Below are 16,799 nucleotides of genomic sequence, written 5' to 3'. Positions count from 1 at the left end.
TGAGATGTAGGAGATTTGTGAGCTTATCACAGGGCCCAGCACATGGCAGTCCTCAGTAAAGGACAGTGCTGAGAGCCATCACCATTGTTGTTGTTACCTTATTGAATGTCTGCATTTATTCCTTTGTTATTAAACACTTGTCTGTGCTTCAAATCTAAGAAGCTTAGATGGGAAGAGTGAGAGGTCCAGTATTCTAGCACATCTTTGACGTTCAGAGGATGTTTGAAAGTGCTCTCTGGCCCAGTGTCTTTCTCGTAGCGGACTGGCCTGGCGGTTGAGTGTGAAGGTTGGGATTTCCCCGGGTTCTGGGAGGGACGAGGGATTAAACTCAGCCATCGTGAAGTAAAGCCGCTCTCCCTCAGACCCAAGTGCTTTAGAGAGAACGGGTACCTGCACCCTCCGGAATGCTGGCCAGCTGCCAGGAACGGCAGGTGAAGGGATGCAGGCTGGGTAGCCGCCGAGGCCAAGGCAGGCGGCAATGCTGCTTCTACGGGCTCAGCGCTCAGGACCCGGGGTCTTTTACTCTAGCCCCCAGACGAGGCAGAAGGCCCAGCAGGGGGAGTCTGTTCCCTGGGACAGCGGTCATGCTTTTCCTGCTTTCTGCTACGTCCTTTGGAAGCCTCAAGAACCAGCAAGCCCAGCATCAGCCCCCCTCACCTGAAGTGGGGGCCACTCCAGCGGCTTGCTGGAGACACGTGTGTGTGCACATGTGCGTGCTCTGCCCTTGGCCCCTGGGCCCCCAACGTGGCTGTAGCACAGGGTTGTGCCCCCGTTGTGGGCACAGCCAGGGTTCTCAGGGTGAGCAGTAGCAGAGGGAAGAAGCCCAGACTTGGCCAGTATGAAGGGGCTCCTGGGAAATGTCCCCAGGGCATCTAGGAGAGGCCGGACTCTTATAACTTATCTTTCACAGAAAGGGAGTAATGTTTATAGGATGTTTATCCACGCACTGGGGGTCTGAGCCAAAAGGCAAAGGGAATTCGGCAGCCCGAGCTCTTCCATGAGGAAGACACCTAACATCTTACACGGACTCAGTTGTGTCATAATAATGGAAGCCAGTGTGGATGGAGATGCTGCTGGAGCGTGAGTTGCTGCTTTCCTAAGCTGACAGCCTGGCTTCCTCTTGTCCTGTGCTCAAGTGCACATGCCTGTATGCACGGCACAGTGGGAGCCCTTGATGAGGGAGAAGTGAGCTGAGGTCAGCCAGGGGACAGCCAGGAAATACTGGCACGCCGAGCAGGGTCCACGGCCCCCTATCCATAGTCACTCAGTTGCTAATACTGTAACGACCACTGTGTGCCGGGCACTGTATAATCACCCCCATTTTACAGATAAGGAAACCGGGACATAGAGAGGTGAAGAGACTTGCTTGAGGTCACACAGGAGGTGGCAGAGTGGGATGCGAATGCCCAGGGTCTCGCTCTAAAGTGTGTGCCCTTTCTCTTATATCACACAGCCTCTGACTTGGCCTGTCTAAAATGGGTTTGCTTGGTTTGGTTTGCTTTGACTTGGTTTCATTCTACTTCCCACCGATGAGAAATTTACTGCAAGCTCCACAAAGTGCTTCATGTGCATTATCTCAGTTAACCCCCTTCTGTGCCATGAGATAGGTCAGTAAGGACCCAGATTCAGAGACCTTGAATGATTCGCCCCGGGTTGCACAGATAGTGAGAGTCAGAGCAGGAAGTCAGACTCTGGTCTGTCTGATTGCATGGCCCACGTGCAGTCCCAGGTCAGGGAGTTCCAGCCAATGAAGTCAGATTACGCAGGAATTATGCCAGGGCCCAGAGGGGTTAGAGACAAAGCATGGGGAGGTAGAGCCCAGCTGACCACGCCTGGGTTGGTGCTCACACTCCAGCCCGGGGGACCGGAGGAAAGAACCAGGGTCCTGGGAAGAAGGCTGGCCAGCCACAGGGGCTGCTCCCTAGTGCTCCAGGGACCCCATGGGCTCTTATCATTCGAGCATGCGGACAGCTGAGAGTATAGTCTGCCTCCAAACCTCTCACTGGGCAGAGAGCAGGTGGTTCCGGCACATGGACGGGCCAGCATGTCATGGGTCAGGGAACTAGGGAGACTTCCCCTCTAGGTCTGGCCCACACAGGGGCTGACATTTGATTATAACCTAGTATAATGGTGGCTTAGATTCCTGCTGCTGCCAGAGAGTCAGAGGTGGCCAGAAGTTTCCATAAACTTTTCACAACAGCAACTATTTCTCAATTCCTTACAAGATATATAGTCTTTTGCTTTTGCCATTTGGGCAGCTTCTACCTAGAGGCTGAGGGAACGATCTGTCTAGATGGCCAGAGCAGCTATAAAATATTTAACTTGAGCATATAATTGCATTACCATGATCTCTAATAGGATTTGGTGTCCAGCAGAAGTCCAACTTGGCCTCTGGCCCAAAGACAGAGACCCACGTTATTATGTTGAGTGTTACCTACTAGATAAATAAGAAAGAAATACAGTTCAAATCATTGTGCGACTGACCGACACACATTATAGTTATTGTAAAGAAAAATCCACCAGAGGTGGAGAATTTATCCATCTTGTTAATCATTTTATTGTGTTATATCCTGAAACAGGTAGTTCAGGTCCATAATTCACAGAAGCCATTCTGACAGTTCTTGCTACAGAGAAGAGCTGGGGGTCTGCAAAGTCGTATTACCTTGGGTTCCCCCCCACACATGATTAGGGCTCTTCAGGGACAAGAGAGCCCGTTACAGTGTCTAGCTGAATATAGCAGGCCCAGAGGAAGAGAAATGAAAATGAAGCTACAGGTCCGGAAAAAATGTATAGCAATGAAATTCGGGAAAAAAAAATGAAAAGCAAAAAAAGGAAATCGGCAAGGAAACCAACAGCCTAGACCCCGACAGAAGGAACCCAGCCTTGGGATTTGAGGCTTTACACGCCAAAGGACACTCATTCAACCACAGGTTGCCCTTTGTCATTTGATATTTAACAAGTGTTGAAGGAGTAGCTCCTGCAGACAAGGCAGTGGGCCAGTCACTTGGGAGACATGGACAAGATGAGGAATTGGAAATGGATTCCTTCCTCTCAAAGAATTTGCAGTTCACTAGGGGAAAAGAGCTATGCTCATAAATAACTAGACTGCAAGGTAGAAAGCAGTAGGTGATAAATGAAGGAGAGAGGGCAATTGCCATTAGGATTCAGATGAGAGAGAGAGAGAGACCTGTCTTGCTAGAAGGAATCCCGGGAGGCTTGAAGGATGGAAGGTCCTGGACTTGTGTAAGGGAGCAGGAGGCATGCTTCGCAGGTGCAGTCATCAGCATTGGCTGGAAAGGGGGTGTGGGTTCTGGAAGGGATGGGAAGCAATTTGGCAGCAACACAAAGAGGCCATGAGGAGGACCCTTGTGGCAAAGAAGTTATTTCAGAAAGAAGTTGGAGCGTTAAACTCCTGGTTCAGAAATGCAGGCTTTCTCGTCTCTAACATTTCCTACAGTATACTTCTTGAGATGATTTTACATTATACACAGACTCTTTTTTTCAAAAATGATGTATTTATTTTAGTGTGCTGGAAAAAATATAATTAGGTATATCAAACTATTATTTCAAATTTCTGTTCTAAATAAATTCACAACAATAAATGAGCCACAAATACTAAGTGAATAATAAGACAGATAGTACATGCCTATGGCAGCTGCATACGGCGGTACCCAAATAAATGACATTTAGAACCACTGCTCCAGGCCGGGGTCATATATTCAAATGTCTGGAGGGCCGAGCAGGTGACCACAGTGTCCGGGCCTCTCCTGAATAAGAAGAGATTATTGCCATGCTGGGTCTTCCAATTTTTCAGGAAAAGCCACCATTGAGACTTTTTAATGAGCTCTCCTTTTTTTGAGAAATTCTGGCAACTAACGCAGATTTTTAGACACCATACAAACAAAAGCGTCCATAGGCCTCCAGTTTGCGGAACCTACTCTGGGTCCTGAGGAGCAGTGGCCCTTATCCGTGGCCTGAAGAGGCTCAACTCCAGAATGGCAGCCAGGCCTACAGGGACAGAGCAGACAGAGAGGGACGAGGCTGGAGGCGGAAGTCCCCTCAGAATGCTGACACAGTGGTCCGGGCCAAAGGGAATCCGGCCTGGACATTTCCATTTTCCAGGTGAAGTCCTAGCACCTTGGGTGTTCTTAAGCTGCAGGTCTCTAGGTCATCTTTACATAATTGTGTGTGTTCTCAGACCAGACCATGCTGACCTGGTTTTCTGTGTAGCTTGTAAGCAGTATCAAGCTTGGTGACCAGCCTGGATAAATGATTGGAGAATAATTAGCAGCACCCCCACCCCACCTCCTCAGAGCATGTTTCTGTTCCCCCATTGTCTGTCATCACAGAATAATTCAGCACAAAGTGATGTTCATTAGATGCAACTCTAGCCAGCAGCTGAGTAGAGCTCTTAAAAACCTGATTTCTTAAGTAATTTGTTCTAAAGACAGAGCTGACATGAAGTTGGCATGATGATCAGCAGGTCGCTGTGTGGGAGCAGCAAAGATGATTATTCCGAATCTGGCTCTGGCTCCACCCCCATCTTGCCCAGAACTGCTTTGCATTTCAAAAGCCTGCCTATTCTTTAAGAGCTATTCAAATACTACCTCCTGGAGGACCCGGCCCTCCTCTTTGGAAGTGGTCCCCAAGTTACGGATGGCATTCTTGCTTAGTTTAGATCTCTCTGTCCCCTCTGGCTTGTTTTGATAGACCTGTGTGTAAAATCTCAGCCTTTCTTCCAGACCACTGGTTCTCAGAGGGGTATCCAGGGTACCCAAGGGCATCAGCATCCCCTGGGACCCTTCCCCTGACCAATGACATGAGCAACTCTAGAGGTGGAGCCTCGCAGTCCATGTTTTAACAGACCCTTCAGGTGACTGACAGAGGCTAAAGGGTTTTCACTGAAACTATACGAGCAACACTTCCTGAGCACCTTCTGTGTACCAGGGGCCTGTCTATATACACACACACACACATGCATGTATATACATATACACAGACTCATACATACGTAGTGGTGCTATTTCATCTTTGCGACAATTGCGTATGGCAAGCGGTTTTCTCATTTCGTAGTTGAGTTAACTGAGACTTCAGATGCCACATTCCCGGGGTGCATTTCAGTTCAGATACTAGAAAGTGGGTCTCTGGCCCTGAGCCTCTGTGCACCAGGCCCCATCATAGAGCACCAGGCCGCCTGGGTCCTGAGTCTGTGCTGGTCGGCTGCTCCGCCCAGGCCCGTCTGCTGGGGCCAGGGAGGAGGTGGCAGCGTCTGGGCCCCCTGGCATTACTCCTCAGAAGGAGCTGTCGGTGGAAGACGGGTAGATCTCTGAGGGCAGGAGAAGGGTCTCCAAACATGTGAACGTGTACTTCTCCTCCGACGGCCTTTCTCCTCGAACAGCACAGCACCTGTTAGTTGTACCACCGTGCTGCGTCTCGGCGGCCTCCCTGGCCTGCTCCCAGGACACGGTAGGACACTGCACAAGCACCTTTTTCCAGGCGAGGCAGCAGAACCAGAGCCCACGGGGGCCTCTGACACGCGTGAGAGCAGCTGCCAGCAGTCCCCGGAACGGAGGAGGGGCTCTCAGCCAGAGGCAGCCGGGGAGCTGCCCGCTCGCCAGCCCTGTCCTGAGGACTCGGCCTCGTTGCTCCTCTCACAGGGTGATGATGACATGATGCTCATTATGTGAAGGCACAGAAGGCAAAGGTGTGAGAAGTTAAAGTCAGCCCATAAATGAGCAAACTTCCTTTTCCCCCTCTCCAACCCTCAACACGAGGATTTTCTCCACTTTTTCATCTGTTTGTATGGTATTCTAACGACTGACAATTTGGGTTGATTCATCAGATCATAGGATGCTAGATCTGAAAGACCATCTAAGCCATCCCACTTCACTGGAACACTTCCTGAGCCAGAGTGGATGCTCAGTAAATATTTGCTCAATGAATTTAATTTTGTAGATAAAAAGAAAGACCGTAAGAGAGGAAGGGGCCTGGCCAGTGTCACCTAACGAGCTGGTGGCAGGAGTGGGACTAAAACCCAAGTTTCTCAATACAGTCCAAGCCTGTCCCTTCACACATGACTCATGGAATCCTAAGATTTCAGGTTTAGAAGCTTATCTTTAAGGCCCCTGCAATATCTCTGCCAGTGATTAATTTGAATGCAGCCAGCGACTGAAAATGTGTGATCTGATGGGTTACCTAGTCCATTCATTTTGTCATTCAGCCAACAGACTTTCATTTAAGACCTGCTGTGAGCCAAGGATGGCACTGTTTACTAAAGAGTCAGAAGCAAATGACACATTGCCTACCCTCAAGAAGTTTATATTATATGGGCAGATCCATACACATCAACAGAATATGATCCAACAAAGTAAATAGTATCCTGCTCCGACGCTTACAAAATTCTTTCTTCTTTTGAATTAAGTCCATTTCCCAAGGACTATAGTCCTTACTCATTGGACCTAATCAACCTAATTTAGGACCACAAAAGTCCAGTCCTTATCTTACATAACAGCCCTTCAGATACTTTTAAACAGTGGTCAGTACCCCCTGAGTAAGCTAAATTCCCAATTCCTTCAGGAATTTTTTTTTTTTTTTTTTGAGAGAGAGAGAGAGCCAGGGGGTGGGGGTCGGGGCACAGTGCAGGGGAGGGGCAGAGGAAGAGGGAGAGAATCTTAAGCAGGCTCCACGCCCAGCATCCAACCCAGTACAGAGCCTGACAGGGCTCGATCTCATGACCCTGAGATCATGACCTGAACCGAAATTGAGTCAGACACTTAACTGACAGAACCACCCAGGAATTCTTTATTTGAAATGTTTGTTCAAGTCCTCTTATCTTTCTCTTCATTGCTCTTCAACGAACATGCTCAAGTTCATCTTATCCGTCTCTTAAATGTGGCTCCCGGATGGTGAACTACTGAACTCCAAATATGGTCTGAGAGGACAATGCAGAGTGCACTTCCTCTCAGTCCCTTTATTCTAGGCATTGCACGCCTGAAACTGTAGGGCAATGAAATGATAGCTTTTTTGGCCAGCAGGCATCCTCTGGAGTCTGACTGTCGTGCTGTGTGCCTCCCGCCCTCTTTCCTCCATTTCTCCCCTTGTATTCCTGCTCAGTTTCTCCACACAGTGAATATTACTGAGTACTTGCTTTGTATGTAGCACACACCAGACTTTTTGGAGAACCAGACTTGATGCTCGTCTTCAAGTAGCTCATAGTCTTATTGGTGAAATTCCGTGTGCCCCCAAAGAAAGAATTAGCAAATAACCAAAACTTAATACAATCAAGGGAATCATCATCTTTCCTAGACCCCCTCTTTAGAGTTGCTCTTCATAGTGGTCGGTAAACTTCTGGGTATGATTGAAAACAGATCTCCCAGTTCAAATACCAGGGCAGAACTGGCTTGAAGCCCAGGCTGTCAGGGGCTTTGTCAAATTTTTGTCATTGCATTGACCTAGACTATTGCAGACTGGAGGTCTTTGAATCCCATCATCTGCAGAGAGCTGGGGCACCTACAGGGACTGACACCTCACAGGCCATGTAACAGCTTTCCAGCACCTGGCACCTTCCCAGTGCCAATCTCAAGTGCACAGGGAGAAAAGTTCTTTCAGATGTTGGCATGAATCTGCCTGTGTTTGGGCTTCTGGGGGACAACAGGTTTAATTTGTTTTGATAGTGCTTTTCCCCAGGAGGGAATGTACCCAAACACCCTCCCTTCTTCGCATTCAGCACAGTGCTTGTTTGCTTTCCTGTTTTACCATGGAGAGTTGCTGTGTGCTTTATATGTATATGTGTGTGCACTCACCTCCAAAAGCCCACATTGCCTTGTTGGGATTCATTAGACCAAGTTAGTATGTTGCTTTGGTTCACAAATGGAAGGCATGTGTGACCTTTCCTTAAAACCAAAATACCAACTCTGCCAAGGCCTGAGCAAACCTCTTCACATGCACACTGCTACACTATTAGCTCTTCAAAATAACTCTCTTAGGTGGGTGCCATTATTAACCCCATTTCACAGATGGGGAAATCGATATGTAGAGATGACTTGTCCAAAAGGCATATAGTTAGCAGGAGGCATCCTGGTTCCTGGAGCCCATGCTCTGGTTCAGGCCATATACTACAACCTTCAGCTTCTTTGGCATCAGATAGAACTTGGTTCACCTACTAGATTTGCTCTTATAGCTGTGTGACCTTGAGAAAGTGACTTCAGCTCACAGTCTCCATCTGAGAGCTGTAAATGCGTAAAATGATGGCAAAGGTACCCATTTCTCATAATTATTATGAGGAATAAATTAAAATATATCGTACACCTTTCATGGTTCCATTTGAGGGAATGAGAGGGTCTCTATTAGAGTCTCCTCTCTACCGTGAGTTGCTGTAGAATTAACTCCCAGCTGTGCCATCTAGTTTGTCTTCCTCTCTTTTCCTTGTTGCCAATAATAAGGCCAGTCCCCTTTCAGGATCAAAGAAGATGTAATAGATGTAACCTAAAGTATTTCACTAGCTGCCGTCAAGGTCATATGTCCAGTCATGCAGTTGGCTGTCCCAGAGTCCAAGTTCCTTCCTCTTGCCTGAAGCATTAGCATCTATCCTACAGTGAAGCCAAAAGGAAGCACCAGAGAGTGGATCTCTGCTGCATAATAGGTAGACGTTGGTTCTTTAACCGACTGCTCTGAAAGAGTTGCTGACATCCACATTTACGACTTAAGGAGCGACAAGAGAAGCAGTGGAAAGAGTTGCTTCTCTTGGCTGGGGCACATCACAGGGGAACAGGAGATAGAGGAGGTGCTGGGAAGGAGGGATAGGTACCGGACGAGTGGAGAAGAGAGACGGAGGATGGCTGGTGAGCTCCGGCATCACTCACAGCCGATTCCTTCTGTCTTTGGTGCTGGAATCCGTCAGCAGACTCCCATGGCCATGGTGAGCTGGTGGAGGAGAAAAGCCACCTCTCCTCTTCTGGTGTGACTGCCCCTTGAAGTAGGAGTCCAGTGGGCAGTCAGCCTGCCTCGTAGTCCTCCTCCAGGCAGGATTTCTTCTGTGGTCTCTCCTTGTTTCCTACAAAGTTAGTCTTCGGGATCTCAAAAATGGAAAGCAAAAGGTAGAAAATGAAGGCAGGCTTTTCTGGACCTCAACCACAGATCGGGAGGATGTATTTATCAACTGTGATCCTCTTTCACCTTGACCTTGACTTGATCATCTTTCACCATCTCATTTCACAGCAGTGCTAGTGATTTGTGTCTGGGAAAGGGTAGCGAGCAGACCAAGTAAGGCACTATAATGGGTTCACTGAGGCGTCTGTGGTTTCCACATCTCTAGGAAGGAGCATTGTCTTCTCTTCCTTCTGCAGACACCCCTTTGTATGTTGAACAATATTTTGAGCCACATCCAGAGAACACGCCCACTCACAACACATATCCAGAGAATGAGCTAAGGAAACATTTAAACTCCACATTCCAATATTGATGGAAGGAAAAACAAGTTCCTGAAAATTAAATCTCCTAGCAGGACCCACTGTTGTGAGAGAAAAACAAAAGCTAGGGGCAAAGCGCCCCCCCCACCAGTCCTCCAGCATACCATCCAACCAATTATGAAAATCAGTAATTCATAGGCAGCTGAAATTTTAACTCAGGTCTGAGCAGTCTAAAGGTACACCTTCTGCTAAATGAAGGCAGCTGCAGTCTGAATGTGAGCAAAGCAGGAAGGAACAATAGGGGAAGGAATTCACCAAACACTAATTGGAAACATAACATTTATGCAATAAAGTTCACACTTCTCCCAAGCCAATGAGTGTCTCTTCTGCACTAGCATTTAGTATAGAGATACCTGGTTAGTGGAGACTCATTATTTGTGCAGTCCCAAGTGGGCCCCAAGTACTTGAAAGCCTTCCAAATGGAAGAAAAACTATAGACATTAACATTTCATCCAAAATAAATATTCTCTAAATGTCTCCCTTCTACTTCCTTGTTGCTATCGTAAAATTATTCCATGTCTCCTAAAACTTTTGCCTTCTCTGACACCCAACAGCCTGGGGCAAATTTTGAAGCAAACAGACTTCTCTTCTGTCAGATTTAGCAAACAACACTATACTCAGTCACAGAAAATGTATTTTCCTCACTGTTTCACTGTGAAGGCTTTTTGGCAGATGATTAACAGGCTTGTATCTTACAGGCTTCATAAATCAAAATCTAGACAGTGTGTAACACTTATCTGCAATTGATCCTGTTAAAAATGCAAGTGGTAACTATGGTAATTTATTAAGAGACATATTTTATACCCCTGGGTTTGAGAAGGACTGAACCAGAGAGTTTTAGATTGGGGCGGGGGGATCTCTGAGATCATCTGGTTGAATTCTCTCAGTGAGAGCAACAACGTGGACTACATGATGCTTTAATAGGGCTGAGGGGGACAGAGTCCTGGGAGTAACTTAGCCTGTTTAAGAAGTCAAGAAGGCTTGTCAGAGGAGGTGACATTTGAGCTGGATTTGAAAGGACTAGGTATTGCCATGCAGGGAAGCAAGGGAGGAACAAGTGTAAGGATGAGGAAACAGGTGCAGGAAGATCAAGTGACACGGCCAACGTCTGACAGCTAGGCAGTAGCAGAACAGGACCTGGCAACCAGGCCTCCTGCTTCTGCCCTGTACCCCTTCTGTGGTGCTGAAGGTGGAACCCACCCTCCCCAGTTGGACCACCAGCCAGTAGCCTAAAGTGAAAATAATCTTGCCTTAAATTTTACTCCAAATTCTTTTTTTTTTAAGTAGGCTCCTCTCCCAGCAGAGAGCCCAATGCAGGGCTTGAACTCACGACCCCGAGACCAAGACCTGAGCTGAGATCAAGAGTTGGATACTTAACCGACTCAGCCACCCAGGGGCCCCTCAAAATTCTTATTTTTAAAAGCATATTCAGAAAGAAACTTCCTAAGTCATTCTCTAGAAGGACACTTATAACTTTAAGACCGTAGGAACATGGATTCTTCCAGGAAAAGCCAATGGAGAGCAGAGGTGCTCAGGGCCCTGGCTTGGGAGCCTCGCTCCACCAGGACCCAGACCGCTTTGAGCTGCAAGGAGAGCACATGCTAGATTGGACCCTCTTGTTCTTAACTCTGTGTTCACGTAGAGCGCAGCCCTTGTTACGCAGAGGGACAACATCGAGTGAGTGGAATTTCCCACCCATTCACAAAAAGAACCACGCATTTGAACTCTTGAACTCTTTTTAAGTAGTTTCCAAGTCAATAATAGGTGCATTCCAGGAAATGCACCACACTATGAATTCGTCACCATCCCTCCATCTTTTCCCTTATCGATCCATACCCAAGCCATTCCTCAAGCCCACCTCCTCTGAGAAGCCTTCCCTCTGCTGGTTTTGTGCCGTATCAGTTACCATTGCCTTGGCCCTAAGTGCTTTGTTGCTCTTAAGGCTCAATGCCCTTCCTTGTCTGGACACCTTTTCTGCACAGTTGCTCTCTTAATTAATTATAGACTCATAAAATTTTAGAACAGGTAGCAGTCCCAGGGGTCATCATCTCTGCCATCACCTTCATTTATATATGAAGGAGGTGAGGCCCAGAGAGGGGCAGGAAGTTGTTTTAGGCCCCCCCAGCATGATACTAGAAGAATGGGCCCCCGTACAGGGTCTCTTTACCTCCAGGCACAACTTCTTCCATGCCCCGTGCTACTGCCTGGGTGACAGCTGTCGTCTCTTTCTCCCAGTTAGGCTGCAGATTCCCTGTGGGCAAGACTCACGTCTTAGACGCTAACATCTCATTTAGCAGAGGCCTTAGTCTTAGCTTCATGGCTTGTAGTTGTGAGCTAAGACAACACGTTGAATCCTTAACTCTGTCCCACCTGACTAACCCTTCCTCTGCTTTCAATTCGGACTCTGCTGACGCACTCTGAGACCTTGGGTGAGTCCCTGACCTTTCTCCGGGTCTCAGTTTTCTTCACTATTAAATGAGAGCATTAGGCTATGGTCTTTTGGATCCTTTAAGCCCTGAAAGCCCTAGAATTTACTACCTTACAGCGGGATCCTTTGCTGTCTTCAAGACCAGCCTCACTGTGCCATTGATCTGTCACCTTGTTCCTTCTCCAGGCTTCTGCTGTGGAGTGAGTTCCCTCAAGGCCCAGAGAGCACAGCATCACTGAAGAAGACCAGGCCCTGAGTCCTGGGTTCAAATCCTACCTCCAGGACTCAGCATCTTTGTGATTCTCAGTAGGCCACTTCATCTTTCTCTGAGCCTCCTCTTTTTTTTTTCTTTTTTAAAAATAGGAATAACAATACATGCTTGCAGATTTGGTGACAGTGAAATGGGAGAAACTTTGTGGAAACATGTGGCACAGAGAAGGCTCCAGTATAGAGTGGCTTCTTTCCCTTATTCCACACCCAGCATTATTGAGAAACAGGCTGTTCCAAATAAACAGATTTTCTAGATAATAGGCTTACTATCTGAAGCTACAAAACATTGACGATTTTTTTTTTTTTTTTTTGCTAAAATCTTTCTTAAATGAACTCCATATTTCCTTGTCAGGTCACACAGAATATAGCAAAAGTAGTAGGAAGAGTCTGAGAAAATCCCATCCCGGCAAAAGGTGGGCATGACCACATATGCTGGGGAGGCGGGTACAGCAAAGGGAATGTGAAAGAAAACTCCAGTGCCTTTGAGAGATCTTGGAATTTTTTTGTCTCAATAAATGGGGAGCCATCGAAGGATTTCAAGCAGGAGAATGACAGGATCATATTTGTTCCCGAGAGATGGCTCAGTCCACCGGGCGGTGACGGAATCGGAGTGGGGGGTGAGAGGGGAAGCAGGAGGCCAGCTTCCAGGCTGTTGTGTTAGCCCTGGTGGGCCCACAGTGGGCACCCGGCCAATAGGTGAAAACCCTGACATGGGAAAAGACAGGTCTGCAAATGCCCAGTAGCTCTAAGAAAAAACCAAGAAAATGGAGTATCGGCCCATTATGAGAAAAATGTGAAGCACGGAAAGTGCGAAGAAGACCGTGAGACTCGCCCAATAAGCTGGCCTCCACAAAGCAGCACTGCTGACAGCTTATGCTGTTTTCCCCAGTGTTTTAGCTGCAGAATTTCTAATGCATTTGTAGATACAAATTTGATATATAAAATCTTGGTTCAGGCGGACATTTTCCAGAACACATCTTTTAGTGTCAATTGAGATGCACTAAGAGTAAAAATAACGCATAATTTTTAACTCTTGTCGGTTCCTTTCAGTGACTGGGCCGGAAGACCTCGAATGTGTGGGCCCTGGCTAACCTGAGGTTGGATCCCTGGGCCTTCTGTTGGGTAACGAAGGCCTCTTTTCAACTCTCCTTCTCTCTTCCCCACCAGAGTCGGTGGATAATTGTCCCAGCAACTGCTATGGCAACGGGGACTGCATCTCTGGGACCTGCCACTGCTTCCTGGGCTTCCTGGGCCCCGACTGTGGCAGAGGTGAGACCTGTGCGTCTGCGGGCGACCCCCACTCCCCCCGGCCCCGTGGGTGACGCACGTCGCACTTCTCAGAGCAAGCGCAGGGCCCCGGGCCACCTGCTGTCTCCCGTGAGAAGGGCCCCCCCAGGGCCGTTGTCCGGAAGCCCCGAGAGCAGGGTCTGCCGGTGGAGCCGGGGCCACGTCAGCCCCGTTGTTCACAAGGGCGTGAACCTCGTGTCTGTGCTAGGCGCAGGGGAAGTGGCAGTTGTGGTCCTCTTAAAAAGTTGATTTCCATTTTGAGGACTGCTCAGCCTTTGCCAAGTGCCTTTGGTGGGGTTTTTTTTGCGGGGGGAAGGTTGTTCCATTTTGTTTTTTGACTATTGAAGGATAATTGACACGTGCCAAGGGGCTTTGCCAGTCACTTCGCAAGTGTGGTCTCTCTGGCCTTGTGGCCAGGCCTGCATTACTGCTCCATGGTGCCGGGATCTCTGTTGAGAGCACTGAGGGGAGGTTGGGGGGTTGGGTGGGGGGCTGCTTTATGCCACACGGGACCCTAATGTTGCCTCATATCTGGGCATGGACAGTGCTAATGATGACCAGTACTGAGATGGCTTAAAGGCTACCCGTGATGTGCCCCGTGCATTTGGCTTGGAAGAGTCAACAGGGCAAAGGCCAAAGGAGCTCTGTAGTCTGAGGCTCTGGCACTCCTCTTGGGAAACTGAAACGGCTCCTTCCTTTGGTCTTCCCACCTCTTCAATCCTTCAGCAAGTGTTTGCTTAGTGCCCTTTGGGGCTTGTTCCCGTGCTAGGTGCTGGGGTTAGAGCACTGAGCGAGGCCCAGCCCAGGAGCTCTCAGTCTGGTCAGGGGGACAGACAAGTAAGTAGACGATGACAAAGCAGTCATGGGCAAGTGAAACACGCTACAGCAAGGTTAAATTCAGGGAGCGGCTGTCTTAGCTTGGACACGATGAGGACCAGGAAAGCTCCCTGGATGGAATTGGAATTGGAATCCAGACCTGATGCCTGAACAGTCGTTCATCAGTGTGAGGCAGAGGTGGTTTTTCAGAGTGCCCAGCAAATACTGTGACATGATGCTGTTTGGGGGCTTCAGCTTGTTGTTCCTAATGTGGAAGAGACTCCGCTTGAGATTGCAGAGCTGCAGCCCCGAGGAACCACAGTGATTACCTGCTGAGTGCCTCTAAAAGGAAAGAAACCAGGTGGGGGCCAGGGGAATGGGGTGCAGTGAGAGGAGATGAGTCATTCCCTCCAACAAGAATTACTGTCTCATCCCAACCACACTTGAACTTGAGAGTCATGTATAAAACAGCCTTATTGTATCTCGGTAAGGCTGGTAGGTACTTACTGCACAGTGCAATATAATTTATTTTTATATCATGTCCTTCATACGGATGATCACGCAACGCTTTATGCTAAGAGGCAGAATGGGAAGGTAATACTTTAAAGAGCCAAGTTGGGCTGAGCTATTCTCTTATGGGGGCAATAGTGTGTGGGGCTTGAAGGTAATACTTTAAAGAGCCAAGTTGGGCTGAGCTATTCTCTTATGGGGTCACTAGTGTGTGGGGCTTGAGTGGAGCCTGAAAGGCAAGAAAGGCTGAGCTTTGCTGGGTTAGAGAGACAGCAGGTGGTGCTGCAGATGGGGCACAGGGAACAAAATGGAATGCTGTCAGGAGAGTGCTGGAGGGGAGATTGGGGCAGGCAGGAGGCCCAGCCGCTGTCTTTTCCAGTAAGACCAAGGAACAGATGGAAGCTTTGTGCGTCAGGGTCCTGGCCCCACCACCATGCTGCACCCACAGTACGAGGGGGATGGAGGAGAGCAGCGTTCAGTGGGCGCTTAACTCCACCAGGCCCTGCACGGCACAGCCTAGCCTACAGTTCCACATGTGTTTAAACCAGAATGAAATAAAGCCAGAGACGCAGACAGATGGATACACTCGGGGACTGTGGCAAAGCACTTGAGGCTCTTGGTCCGGCCTGCAGGCCGAAGGGAGAAAGGGACAAAGGCGGGTGGGCCGCGCCAGGCATCGGTTCACGCCAGCCTTGCCGTGCTGTCTCCGCAGCCTCCTGCCCCGTGCTCTGTAGCGGAAACGGCCAGTACGTGAAGGGCCGGTGTCTGTGCCACAGCGGATGGAAGGGCGCCGAGTGCGACGTGCCCACCAGCCAGTGCATCGACGTGGCCTGCAGCAGCCACGGCACCTGCATCATGGGCACCTGCATCTGCAACCCCGGCTACAAGGGCGAGAGCTGTGAGGAAGGTAGGACCTCGGAGTGGGGTGGGCGGCCCGCCTCCTCTCGGAACGCTTCAGGGTGCAGGGTGCAGCTCTGCCCCGAGCCGGGCACCCGCCAGCAGCGATAACTACTTAGCACAAGAGGACAGGCAAACGGGAGCCCTAGTTGGTGAAGGGAAGAGAAGTCTCACTGTATGCAGGCTGTGTCCTGGAAGCCTTAGATCATTTAACCTCAAAACTGATAGGGTGAGGTAATTACCTCTGTTTTATAGTCAGGGGAACCGGGACTCAGAGAGTCACATGACCTGCCCAGGGTCACACGGCTGCAGGTGGTGGCACTGGGGTTGAGCCCAGTGTTTCTGGCCCCCGAGCCCAGGTTCTTTCTCCTCCCCTTTAAGCTCATATTCTGTCCATGTCTTAAGTAAGAGTCTGTTATAGACCTCCAGACTCTGCCCTCTGTAGGCACAGGTGTGTGTGCGTGTAGCTCATCGGTGCTTGTGAGTGTGTCTCTTTCCTTCATAAAGTACACTGTGTGTAGTGGAGGCTAGCAAGTGAGCTTCTACTTTAACAGTGCGCCAGCTCTTCCCTAGGCAATCTCATCTGGTGAGATATGTGGGCATTTCTGTGGCCTGAGGAAGGGCAGCTGTGGGCCCGCGGTCATGGGGCTAGCCAGCAGCAGGGCTGGGACCCACCCCAGGTCTTCTGACTTCAGAGCCCTCTTTCTTCTTGCCTGCATGGGATTTGTAGACGAGAAGGGTCTTATTCACAAGCAATATATATACAAGTGGCTTTTAAGAGTGCGTGCTCTGGGATCAGATGTAGGTTTGAGTCCTGGTTGTGCCACTAACTAGCCTCGCTTCCCTCATCAATAAAATGGGATTTCCTTCCTCAGAGGGCCATCATAAGGATTGAATTAAATGACCCATGTAAAGCAGTGTCTGACACGTAATAAATGCCCCATAAATGTTAGGTCTTATATTATTAGTATTAATCTGGGGACAGTTGAAGCACATTTCCTGTTTCACCCCAATCACTTTATCCAAGGTCTTTAGAAATGGGTGGATGCTGCTAATGGGCTTCCCTCCCACTGCCCACCATATAGGGCACTGGCATCTTCGTGGTGGATGGAAGAGGCTCCAAA

The 16,799-nt window shown here is 48.9% G+C and overlaps 1 protein-coding gene across 12 annotated transcripts in view; it reads left to right on the top strand.

Annotated features, from left to right (window-relative positions):
* The window catches only part of TENM4 (teneurin transmembrane protein 4), a 711,025-nt gene that overhangs the window by 553,876 nt on the left and 140,350 nt on the right, over positions 1 to 16,799 (top strand). For all 12 annotated transcript variants that reach the window (XM_081798927.1, XM_081798926.1, XM_081798930.1 and 9 more), the window contains 2 exons: positions 13,333 to 13,434; positions 15,491 to 15,685. In XM_081798927.1, the coding sequence (XP_081655053.1) occupies positions 13,333 to 13,434; positions 15,491 to 15,685 (297 nt within the window). The remainder of the gene's footprint in view (positions 1 to 13,332; positions 13,435 to 15,490; positions 15,686 to 16,799) is intronic.

This window comes from Leptonychotes weddellii, chromosome 11 (genome assembly GCF_054177405.1).
Source record: "Leptonychotes weddellii isolate Sample4059 chromosome 11, ASM5417740v2, whole genome shotgun sequence".
NCBI classification, from domain to species: domain Eukaryota; kingdom Metazoa; phylum Chordata; class Mammalia; order Carnivora; family Phocidae; genus Leptonychotes; species Leptonychotes weddellii.
Note: the sequence above shows the minus strand (reverse complement) of the source record. Positions and strands in the feature narration are given on the sequence as shown.